General features: G+C 37.2%; 2 protein-coding genes across 2 annotated transcripts; one reads left to right on the top strand and one right to left on the bottom strand.

Moving 5' to 3' along the window:
• Positions 1-373: 373 nt before the first annotated feature.
• On the bottom strand, positions 374-8,331 carry LOC106082125 (V-type proton ATPase subunit B). Its single transcript, XM_013244464.2, has 5 exons — positions 8,226-8,331; positions 7,963-8,144; positions 3,938-4,443; positions 3,104-3,859; positions 374-1,470 (listed from the first exon to the last, which is right to left on the bottom strand). Exons 2-5 carry the CDS (start codon positions 8,039-8,041, stop codon positions 1,333-1,335), a joined length of 1,479 nt encoding a protein of 492 aa, XP_013099918.1. The 5' UTR covers positions 8,042-8,144; positions 8,226-8,331; the 3' UTR covers positions 374-1,332.
• A 367-nt stretch (positions 8,332-8,698) lies between these two features.
• On the top strand, positions 8,699-9,516 carry LOC106082126 (probable nuclear transport factor 2). Its single transcript, XM_013244466.2, has one exon. It carries the CDS (start codon positions 8,860-8,862, stop codon positions 9,250-9,252), a length of 393 nt encoding a protein of 130 aa, XP_013099920.1. The 5' UTR covers positions 8,699-8,859; the 3' UTR covers positions 9,253-9,516.
• The last annotated feature ends 2,776 nt before the right edge of the window (positions 9,517-12,292 follow it).

Below are 12,292 nucleotides of genomic sequence, written 5' to 3'. Positions count from 1 at the left end.
TATATCTTTAGGTATAGTTATTATTGTTCAGTTTTAAATTTTCGGGCTAATATATGTATGTATATAGTATTTAGTTGAAATTTACAACAATGAATTAGAAAATCGCAAGGAAAAGGTAAACAACACAGATTCACATCGACATCTAACGAGAAAAAAAGGAGAACAAAAGAAAAAAATTACACTTGAAATAATTTGAGGTGTTAATGAACCAACCATTTAAAATGTTGTGCCTATATTAAGTATCAATTGGAGGAGGGAGGGAGAGAGGGAGGTGTTATACAACATCATGGATGGTTATAATACTTTTCACCTAAGTATGAGACAAAATGTATAAACAGAAAAAAGCAAAAAAAAAAATCAAAACAAAAGATGGTTAAAAATTTTATGTTTTATTTTGGAATGCAGTATATGTATGTGTACGAAGGATATTTATTCACTTTTTCTTCTAAAACAAGAGAGAGGTGTTTTGCAAATTTTGCCATTCTGTTAACTGCATAACCATATATGAGGCCTGCAGCAATTTTAAATTTGTTTACTGACCCCGTAGGGAAATAGGCAATGGTTACACTATATTATATATAGGTATATAATGAAAAGAAACTAGAAGATAAGACATTTAATACATTCTCTTCTTTTTTAGTTGTTTGTTTTTCAACTTAAAACTAACAAAGAAACAATAAAATAGTTTATTTATTTAAGTTATCGCAAATGGTTTTTGTTTTTGTTGTATACATAAATTAAAAACAATTTGCTATTGCAATAATAAAGTTTTGACTACTAAACCCTAAAGAAAAGTACTTGTTGGAGGGGGAACTTTTCTTCAAAATGAAAATGAAAAAAAAAAAAACAGTACGATTCTTATTTTAAAACAATGTATGGCGGGCGGCGACTTGTAGTTGTTGTTATTGTTATTATTGTTTTAAAATAGAATTTTATGTGTGTTTTTTACATTTTCCGCTCTTATATACAATTAAGTAATAATGTATTATTGTTGTTGCTGCTGTTGTTTTATACTTGTTATAAGGGAGTTATTTGTTTTAACTTTTTCGTTGACACCATTTTTTTTCTTTATCAATAATTTTAATAATACGTTTCTTTTTTTTAACATAATTTTGTTGTTGCATTAGGGTGGCTGCTTTAAATGGGGTATTACAAGGATGGTGCTTTCTCTATTTATAGTTATTGCATTTTTTTCTTCTTTAAACAACAATGAAGTAAAGCTTTCAAAGCTTCTTTCTGCTTTTCTGTTTAGGCTAAAAATTTAATTAAACAACATAAAATAAACAAGGTAAACGACGAAAACATATGTTTTTTGTGTGTTTGAAAATAAATTTAATGACGCGAATCTCTGGGATAGAATTCAGCCAAGATGGAAGCTGGAATACGTTTCAACATTTCCTTGGGGAAGATACGCAACAATTGCCAGCCAATGTCCAATGATTCGAAGACGGTACGATTTTCGTAGTTACCCTAGAAAGAAAAAGAAGTTTAAAAAAATGTAATATAAATTTTTAAGACATTAGTTTGTTATAAAACGGCTAAGGTTTTTATGAAAACAAATTTTTGGTAGCGATTACGGCAAAAGGCTGATCGGATTTTAATGATTTTTTTTATCAATCGAAAGATATTTTTTCAAAGATGTGCTGAATGTATATTCAAATTAGTTTTCGTTAAGATATAGCTGTGAAAATTTCGAATGAATTTCCAATAAGGTAACAAGACGAAGTAACAGCAAATTGTATTGGGTTGCCCAAAAAGTAATTGCGGATTTTTTAAAAGAAAGTAAATGTATTTTTAATAAAACTTAGAATAAACTTTAATCAAATATACTTTTTTACACTCTTTTTCTAAAGCAAGCTAAAAGTAGCAGCTGATAACTGACAGAAGAAAGAATGCAATTACAGAATCACAAGCTGTGAAAAAATTTGTCAACGCCGACTATATGAAAAATCCGCAATTACTTTTTGGGCAACCCAATACTTGTGGAAGGTAAGCCGACGAGCCTACCACGGGTAAAAATGCGACGCATCCCGCAGGGATAAGCTGTGAGCACCACACAGGCTTGAACTTTGGGCTCCAATCTGTTTGTTGCTCCCATTTCTGTCACGAGAAGCTTAGCTGCGAGCTACCGGGTGCTTCCACAGGTTGCGGATAGTGCTCCATATGGATAAGCAGCAACTGCAGTCCCGGACAATCAGCGGAATCTAGTGAAGAGTCTCAGTGAGAGGCCGGGCGGCACCGGCTCTTGCATAAATACTGAGTGCCTATGATGCTCGATATGACAAGGCGAGTTATGGTTGCCTTTAAATAACCAATGGCCACCATGTTTCTGCAGCGATCGGTTCTTTAAACAACAACAACAATATCAGGAGCTTGACGACGTCCCATTTATAATCCATCGTTCGCTGCAATCCATGATCTAACCGTACCGCAGGTTACAAGATGGCTAATTTGAATTTCAAATCATCATTGTTTGAAAGCGCAGAGAAGTTTGTCCGCTCAAAATTTATGGCAGCAGCCCCTAGTTTTATCCTCGCCGGCCCAAACCAATCATGAGAAGAAATTTACCGAACGAAGCAGTTTAGTTAGCGGATGAATGGTGTTGCAACCACATATTTCAATATGTTGGTAGCTATCCTCGTCAACCTCAAAAAGGTGAACAAGCTCGCATAGGATCGCCGATCGCCGCAGGAATGCGATGACCATTGGTACGCCAATACCTCGCTTTTTTCTATATAGGCTCATAGGCACTCATTAAATCAAAATCCAATGCCACAGGCATCTCACTGAGAATCTCCACACGAAGCTGCTGATTGTCCACGACGGCAACTGCAGCTATTCTGTATGAAGTATTCCTCCATCCGCAACCTATATACGCGTCCGGTAATTCTCATCTGAACTTTGCATAGTTATCCTGTACCAGATGCATATAAAGTAATTTTGCAATAGGCTCTGCTCCGCCTATAGCTTGAGACCTGAATTCCATCACTTTAAAGTCACAGAGGTTACAAATAAATCCCCCTTTAACATCAATATTTGACTTCTTTTCTCTCGCCATGTCGTCTAAAGATATAAAATTTTAAGCCTTTTGAAATTAACTCACCTGTGAAATGAAGTTCTTTTCGAATTTGGTCAAGAATTCCAAATACAACAAATCATCGGGTGTCAAAGCTTCTTCACCGACGACAGCCTTCATGGCTTGCACATCCTTACCGATGGCATAACAGGCATACAATTGATTGGAGACATCAGAGTGATCCTTACGTGTCATACCTTCACCAATGGCAGATTTCATCAAACGTGACAAGGAGGGCAACACATTGACTGGTGGATAAATTTGTCTGTTGTGCAGCTGACGATCGACGTAGATTTGGCCCTCAGTAATATAGCCAGTCAAATCGGGAATTGGATGGGTAATATCATCGTTAGGCATAGTAAGAATGGGAATTTGAGTAATTGAACCATTACGGCCCTCAACACGACCGGCACGTTCATAGATGGTGGCCAAATCGGTGTACATATAACCGGGGAAACCACGACGACCGGGTACTTCTTCACGAGCAGCAGATACTTCACGCAAAGCTTCAGCATAAGAAGACATATCGGTTAAGATGACCAGCACGTGTTTCTCGCATTGGTAGGCCAAGAATTCGGCAGCGGTCAAAGCCAAACGTGGTGTAATGATACGTTCAATGGTGGGATCGTTGGCCAAATTCAAGAACAAGCACACATTTTCCATAGAACCATTCTCTTCGAAATCTTGCTTGAAGAAACGAGCAGTTTCCATGTTGACACCCATAGCAGCGAAGACAATGGCAAAGTTATCCTCATGATCATCCAAGACCGACTTGCCAGGGGCCTAAAGAGGGAAAAACCAAAGAAAATCGAGAGAATCTAATAAGACAATTCCATTCATTTGGGTAAGTGGTGTACTTACCTTAACCAAACCAGCTTGACGACAAATTTGAGCGGCAATTTCATTGTGAGGCAAACCGGCAGCTGAGAAAATAGGAATCTTTTGACCACGAGCAATGGAGTTCATCACATCAATAGCAGAGATACCAGTTTGAATCATTTCTTCGGGGTAGATACGAGACCAGGGGTTAATGGGTTGACCTTGGATATCCAAGAAATCTTCAGCCAAAATTGGGGGACCCTTGTCAATGGGTTTGCCGGAGCCGTTGAACACACGGCCCAACATATCCTCTGAGACGGGGGTACGCAAAATATCACCAGTAAATTCACACAAAGTGTTCTTGGCATCAATGCCCGAGGTGCCCTCGAACACTTGGACGACAGCCTTGGAACCGCTGACTTCCAATACCTGACCGGAACGTACAGTGCCATCAGCCAAGCGCAATTGCACAATTTCAGCAAATTTGGGGAATTTTACTTCATCCAGAATGACCAAAGGACCATTTACACCGGACACAGTTTTGTAGGCTAGAAAGAAAAACACAAAAATATTACATTAAAATATGATTAACGATAAAAGGCAAATAAACGATCATAATTTGGCTTGTGAGAATGTTAATTGTTAATAAAAATTGTTGTTATGTCCCCATAAGTTACCATCGTCAGAGCTTTAGATAAGAAATTAACGTCGTTAGTTATGAAAAAGTCACTGTATGTTGTTGGTGCGCCAAAAAGCAACACAAAACTTCACAAACCATTAAGAAGAAGACTTAAGTCAGCTGACTGAATGGTGGAGAAAAATATACATTACCACATATCCCCAAAGAGGGGAGAGTTATTGAATTCTCTAATACCACAACAACAACAAAAATAATAGTAATGAGAAATAGGTAGCGACCTTATAACCAAGCACAAAAAATAAGGGGGGATTGTGGGAGGTGAAGTTAAATAACCCATATATGTTGGGATAGAGTTGCCAAGACAACAATTTTAATTTTTCGGAAAATGCGAAATTTAAAATGAGATTGTTAGAAGTAAAAATTTGTTTCCAAATTTAATTTTTAGCAACCGTAATTTGGTTTGATTTGATTTTTTTGCTCTCAAAATTTTAAAGCGTATATCAAGCTTACAATTGTCTGCAATAATGTTATTTTTTCTTCAAAACAAACAGCTCTGCCGAAAATTTTAAAAAATCAAATTTACAGCAAAAAGAAAATAAATAAAAGAAAGAAAGATACACATATTGGAAGCTAAAATTGCCGTAACCCTATATACGTGTATTACGCCACAGTTTTCTTCACGGGAAAGGAAATAATGCATATTTAGAAAATGCAGACGATGAAAACTGCATGCCATTGAGAGCAGAATTCTGCTTGCGGCATGTTCTAAGATAACTCTCATTTATCTTTATTCACAAGCGCCACAAATCAGTCTATGTGTGAAGTTCAAATTCTTTATATATAATTTTTCTATGCTATATGCATGGATTTCAATCCTCTTTGCTATACCTGTCTCTATATTTAGTGAGAATAAATAATACTTTTCAACGAACTCCGACAGTCTGTTCCCTGCGTTTTTTTAATTACCCCATCAGAAGATGGAAACTGAGACTGAGGTACCTGACACTTCTCCAGCTTTGGGAAAATTCTGTTTTGGTGGAAATGGAGATGCGGATTGGCGACATGCCGTATACAGCGCATATCCTGGGGGACACTGGAAAGACAAACTTCTGCGGAGTATGCGATAAAGACACAGAATAATGTTTAAAGCCTTCCTAGCCGGAGTTCCATCCATGCACCGGGAGAGAGAAACTTCTGCGTAGTATACGATAAAGAGGTTTGGAGGCGGTCGAGCACTGCCCCGTAAATGCAAGAAGACACAGAATAATATTTACAACCTTCTTCCTAGCCAGAATTCCATCTATGCACTTTGTCCTCTTGTCTTCTAGATATCTGTAGAAGCCTGAATTGGTTGTACGGACCATACTCCCATAGGGGAGAATTTCTCCCATGTTCGCCTGTTTCCCTATTTGTTTCTCGACTTATTTGTCTTGATATTGGTTTCCGTTTTTCTGTCGTTTCTGCTGTTTTGCACTTTACTGGAGGGTATATCTTTCTGGTTTTCTCCATCTTTTTTCTATTCTACCATCTCCTAGGACGATTAAATCTTCCTGTGAATCGGCTATAATCTGAGGCTGGCCGTCGGGGTCGTGGAAGAGAACGGACAAACTCCTAAAAATTTCCATTCAATGACAAACTGTAAGATGATACAATGAGGTGCATAGCTACCGGGTGAATGGGGTCCTTGGAAAACAACCTCAATTGCGTACCAGCAGATGCAGCCGCCTAAACTCCTTCAGAGTTAGGAAATAATTCGAACGTGCGAAATGTGTGACCCGATTGTGAACTGGTATCACATTTAAACAGGTAAAGTATGTCGATACGTCTTCTGTTTAAATGTCTTGCCAGGCCAATTCGACTCAGACCAGATCCCTCTGAACTCACCCCACCTAAGTCGTAAAGTTCCTGGATATGTATATTCAGCAGACAAAAGATACAACACACTGCTACAAACTGCAGGTATGCCTTCACTTACATGTAAACTAATATTTGGAGATAAGGCCAACGCGTGCCAGATGGTCACGCTACAAGGTTATGAGACACCAATATGAACTTGAAGAGGCATACCGGCTTGGTGTTATTGGCTAAAACAGAACTCTCAACTCATCGTGATAGGTCACTGCCTGATTGGAAAATATTCTCATACATTTTAAGAAGAGCAAACTGTGGAACATACGTCGTGTGCTTTATTTTCTATGTACTGCTACCATCACATTGGCCCTAAATAAGGTGAGATGTTACCCATCTGCTTCTTACTAAAATATTTCTGGAAACCCCGCAGACGTCTGCAAATTGCAAACTCAAGCTATGAAAAACCTATCAATTTACCAGGAACGTATTTCACGTGGAGGTGACGATCTTCGTCAAACTTCTGTAGGTGAGCAAGCTCGTTTCAGTTTAAAGGACCGATCACAAAGGAAGCATGGTGGCTATTGGTTATTTAAAGGCGCCAATAACTCGCCTTGTTATATCGATCATCATAGACACTCAGTATTTGTTTAAGGGTCGGTGCCACCGGTCCTCTCGATATTGCTGATTGCCTCCGACTGCCGTTGCAGGTACTCCGTATGGAGCATTCCACTATCCGCAGCATGTGGACACGCCCGTTATCTCGCAGCTAAGCTTCTCGTGACAGCAATAAACATCATACAGATTTTATCTCAAAGTTCCAGCCTGCACCGGGATACCTCACAGGCCGCACAGGAAAAGGTTCTTGGTGTATGATTGTTGATTTTTCTATTAAAAATTGACCATTAATATTTAAAATCTTGTTTTTTTTTAATTTAATCTCTATGGCCAACTAGTGTGTCCTGTATTGCAGCATTGATCACAAGGACACTTCAGTTCTAATAATTTAAAATTTTTAACATTGCAACATAGGATTTTAAAGTCAGGTGTTTCACAAAAACGTCAATTCACCAAATGAGCGAGCCCTCATGATTAGAAATATATCTACATAGAGTTATGGCAGCCCTATACAGTTCACAAGCAAAAACAAGTCACATGACGTACAGTAAAGTTACTACTACGCTTATAATGGACGTAGAGTAAATCATGGAGAACACTCCAACAAGCAAAGAATTAGAAAAAACTCCTTCAAATCCAATTGGGGGTTTGGGTGGTATAAATGCAGCATCTGCCACCCACACTGAGGATACATAGAAGAAAAACAATTTTTTTTATTGGCAAAAAAACCCCAATTCTATAGATATTTCTTATTTTGCCATCTTCTCTCTCACTCTTTTGTCATCACCTCAAAAACGACGTAACGATTTTATTCTCTTTTTTTGTATACGATAAAAAACTAATATGGCGACCACTGACTTGGATTTTCTTGTACTCTTTACATTGCACTTTTTTGCCCTCACTATATCAGAAAAATTCCTTGACGAATTTTTTCACTTTTCCACAAAATCAAAATACTTACTTAAACGGGGCTGTGAGATAAAATCTCTGGAGACAGCCAGAACATGCTCCTTATGAGCTTGAGCTGCGGACATGGCCATTTTTGCTGGGTTTTATTTTTGAAATTTGCTTTCACTTGTTTTCCTCTAGATTCCTATTGGAATTTTTTCTTCACACACTCGCCCAGTTAGAAAAATTTTTTAGCTACACAATGCACAAACAACAGAAATTAAAACACCATTATTTTTCTGAATATAATTTAAATATTAAAATCAATATACACACAATTTTTCAATGTTTTTTTTTTCCAAAAAAAAATTCCGAGGAGAGTCCAGTCAGCTGCGTTGCGACGTTGATGGAGTACGAAGAAAAATTCACTCTGAACTAGCAAATTCACAATGACATCTCACGTGCTGTCATGTGATCAACAAAATCCACATACCACAAAGTGGATGTTAAATTGACAGCTGTCAACTGTTTGTCAAAGGCATAATGTCATAGAGCAGAGTTGATATTGAAAGCGGCAAATTTGCATAAAAATGGCGAAACCTGGAATATATCTGCAAGTACTTATAATTATTAAAGCAAATTTATTGGAAGGGTTTAGTTATTAAAATTCAATTCAATGTTTTAAATATTTGCCTTGCTTAAAGTTAATATTTTATTAGATATAAGGCAATTAATAACACCTTCCACATGCACTGTCCCTTAATTTGATGCTACTGTAAGCTGTACAGAGTTGTATTTTCATATGTCAACAATAAAATTGCAGCAGAGGCTGTCGCAAAACGTGTCTGTCGGAATTTTTAGTTTTTTGCATACTACCCCCAGCATCTTTTATCAAATAATAATTGTAGAATTTATTTAGTTTTTTATAAGATTGTTATTTTAATTCTGTCAAATTGTATCAACTTTCACCATGGCTCTAAACCCTCTGTACGATGATATTGGCAAAGGATTTGTCCAGCAATACTACGCCATGTTCGACGACCCAACGCAGCGAGCAAATGTGGTTAATTTCTACAGTGCCACCGACTCATTTATGTCATTCGAAGGACTTCAAATGCAGGGAGCCCCCAAAATCATGGAAAAAATATCCAGCCTTACGTTTCAGAAAATCTCTCGAGTGATTACCACTGTGGACTCGCAGCCCATGTTCGACGGTGGCGTACTGATCAATGTCCTTGGCCGTTTACAGTGTGACGAAGACCCTCCACATGCGTTCTGTCAAACTTTTGTTTTAAAACCCCTGGGTGGAACATTCTTTTGTGCTCACGACATTTTCCGTTTAAATATTCACAACACTGCATAAATCAGCTCAAAATCAACACACAATAACCATCATCACCACTAACTATCCTGTCTATTGCCTATCTGGGTGGGGTCGTTGTGAGTTTTAAACTCAGTTAGCTGGAGGAGTAGGAGGAGGATCTGCTGTGCTGTGGCGCTGCTAGCCGCTTAGCCTTAATTGTATTGTCGCCGGCTTGTCCATAGACCCGTAAATGCGAAATTATAACCTAACACTTTTATTGTAAGTCTGAAATAAATAAAAAAAGATTTGTTTTCAAGCATCTTATTATTGTTTGTCTATTTATATTATTTTCTTTTGGCACTGGGCAAAATAATGTATGACGCATCAGGGAGGTCGCTTTAAAATAGAGATGCCAATTGTGAAATCAAATTCTGGAGAAAGTCTAGGGATGGAAAGCTGTTACTTGTTCGCAATGACATTATTGCCATAAACGTATTGAATTAAAAAAAAAACAATTTCCTATGGAAATCGCCAAATATTCTATAGAATATTGGGGTAAGGGGGCGGACCCTCCTTACCCCAATAGTTTTACCTAAAAATAAAAGTGGACCGACCAGGACAGTATGGGATTCAAATGAAAGATATTCAAGAGTAGAGGACGAATTTCATAATAAAAGTTGGGTCCAAGTACCTGGGGGCAGCTCCAGCAACAAAACCCCTAAAAATAGGTTCCTTTGACGATCATGACAATATGGGACTCAAATGAAAGGTATTCGCGTGTAGATTACAAATATGGTGAGGAAGTAGGCTTTATAATTTATTGATAACGGAAGAGAGGCCACCGTAGCGCCGAGGCTAGCATGTCGGCCTATGACGCTGAACACCTGGGTTCGAATCCTGGCGAGACCATCAGAAAAAATGTTCAACGGTGGTTTTCCCCTTCTAATGCTTCCAACTTTTGTGAGGTACTATGACATGTGAAACTTCTCTTCAAAGAGGTGTCGCACTGCGGCACGCCGTTCGGACTCGGCTTTAAAAAGGACAACTCAAAATCAAAAGTGGACCGATTGGGACAATATAGGTATCAAATGAAAGGTATTGGAGAGTAGAATACGTATATGGCATTAAAATTTGAATGTATGTACCCATTGGCCGCCTCAACCCCAAAATTTCCCCAACAGACATATTCGACGTTTATTTCATATGGGGCTCAAATGAAAGGTATTCGGGAGTAGATTTCGAATCTGGCATACAAAATCAGATCGGAGTATGGGGATTCCCGCCACACCTCAAAAACGCCATTAGAATTTGATATACATATGTGAGTCCAAATGTCTGAGATGCTATCCCTCCCCTACTGAGAACATTACCACCAGGAACCGATAAGGGGCAAAATCTTCCAAAGAAGCAAAATTTTGGCAAAATTTTTCATAGAAGTAAAATTTAGACAAAATTTTCTGTGAAAATCAATGTTTAACATATCTTTCTTAAAATAATAATTTTTACAAAATTTTCTATAGATATAAAATTTCGCCAAAATTTTTTATTCAAATTCAATTTTAACAAAATTTTCTATAGAAATAAAATTTTGACAAAACTTTCTCTTGAAACCTTAATTTTGGCATATTCTTCCAAAGAAGTACAATTTTTGGCAATAGAAGTAAAATTTTGACAAAATTTTCTTTGAAAATCAATGTTAGACAAAATTTTCTTAAAATCGAATTTTGAAAAAAAAAATTAAAAATAAAATTTTGGAAAATTTTTTTTAAGAAAATCAAATTGTGACATAAGTTTCCACGAAATTCGAAATTTGAAAAATTTGTTTTAGGAAAATAAAAATTTTACAAAATTATCTAGCAAATAAAATTTTGAAAAAATTTAATTTTTATGGAAATCAAAATTAGTCAAAATTTTACTATATTCAATTTGGTGAAATTTTCTACACAGAAAAAATAATTCGCTTTGAATCACGAAATTAATTGATCCAATTAATATTTCAAATGAAACTGATATAACTACGAAAATGGTAATATCGACCAATTTGCGAAAAAGGTAATTGAAATTTTTTTCAATAAAAAAAAAACTTTTGAAATTAACTTTTTATTTGAGAATGGTAAAATCAATCACGATAGGATTTTAAAAAACTTCAGATTCAATAAAAAAAATTAATGAATTATTTGTTGTTGTTGTAGCCAAATTTTTGTGTGGAGGTGGCGATCCTCGTCAAGCTCCTGTAGATGAGCAAGCTCGTTCCAGCCCAAAGGACCAATCGCCGCTGGAAAAGGTTGGCCATTGAATTATTTAATTTTTTAATGTAAACTTTTTTTTAACTACATTATTATTTGTAATATTCTTGTCTGTGCAGGAAAATAAAATTTTTAAAGAAACTCGAGTTCTGACAATAGAACATGAACTCGAGTTTCCTCTCAAGGTGAGGTAATGTATACGATATTTTGGGGATCGGTATTTTAACGGCCGCTTGGATAGTTACAGATCGAACGCGTTATTGCCGGTTATGTGAAGGCTCTTGAGAAGAATATCGTTGCAGGTTCCTTGAAATGCTATGCGAAGAGCTTCACTGCCAAACAGTGACAAAAGTTTTCACACCTTGTGCCAAGCGCTGGAGAAAGCTACTCAAGATAGACACCAATGGCAGCCGGTTATAGGTACCGGATTGGCCCGATGGAATATTTCATCGGCAAGGGATGTATTACACACTGCTACAACAACAACAGCAAGCTGATGAAATTGATTGGTTCTTGATGAAAGGGTGGGATACACAGCTAATAATTTGGCTCTAAAGCATTGTTATTAATGAATGTCGATGGGCCTTTCGCGATATTAAGTATTGAGGGCAGATTCTTGGGCTTCTATTTTGCAGAGATCTTCGTGAATATGGACACATTGCCATGGAATCTTGTGACCACATTGATTCAGCCGTTCGAAGGAGACTTCAAAAAATTTCCAAATTTTGCCCATGAACATTCCACTAAGCAATCTTCTCACATATCAATGAGTGCCGTCCGTTTAAAGTTTAAGCTCAATAATAAGGGGCCTCCATTTTTAGTCGAGACCGAACGGCTTGTCGCAGTGCGAAACC

The sequence above is a fragment of the Stomoxys calcitrans genome, chromosome 2 (genome assembly GCF_963082655.1).
Source record: "Stomoxys calcitrans chromosome 2, idStoCalc2.1, whole genome shotgun sequence".
Lineage (NCBI taxonomy): Eukaryota > Metazoa > Arthropoda > Insecta > Diptera > Muscidae > Stomoxys > Stomoxys calcitrans.
Note: the sequence above shows the minus strand (reverse complement) of the source record. Positions and strands in the feature narration are given on the sequence as shown.

Excerpts from the sequence above, each read along its gene's own strand:
- LOC106082125 (XM_013244464.2), bottom strand. The coding sequence starts at position 8,041 with ATGGCCATGTCCGCAGCTCAAGCTCATAAGGAGCATGTTCTGGCTGTC. Across the intron at positions 4,444-7,962 it reads TATCTCACAGCCCCGTTTAA|CCTACAAAACTGTGTCCGGT; the intron begins GTAAGTATTTTG and ends TTTTCTTTCTAG. Across the intron at positions 1,471-3,103 it reads AAAAGAACTTCATTTCACAG|GGTAACTACGAAAATCGTAC; the intron begins GTGAGTTAATTT and ends TTTTCTTTCTAG.
- LOC106082126 (XM_013244466.2), top strand. The coding sequence starts at position 8,860 with ATGGCTCTAAACCCTCTGTACGATGATATTGGCAAAGGATTTGTCCAG.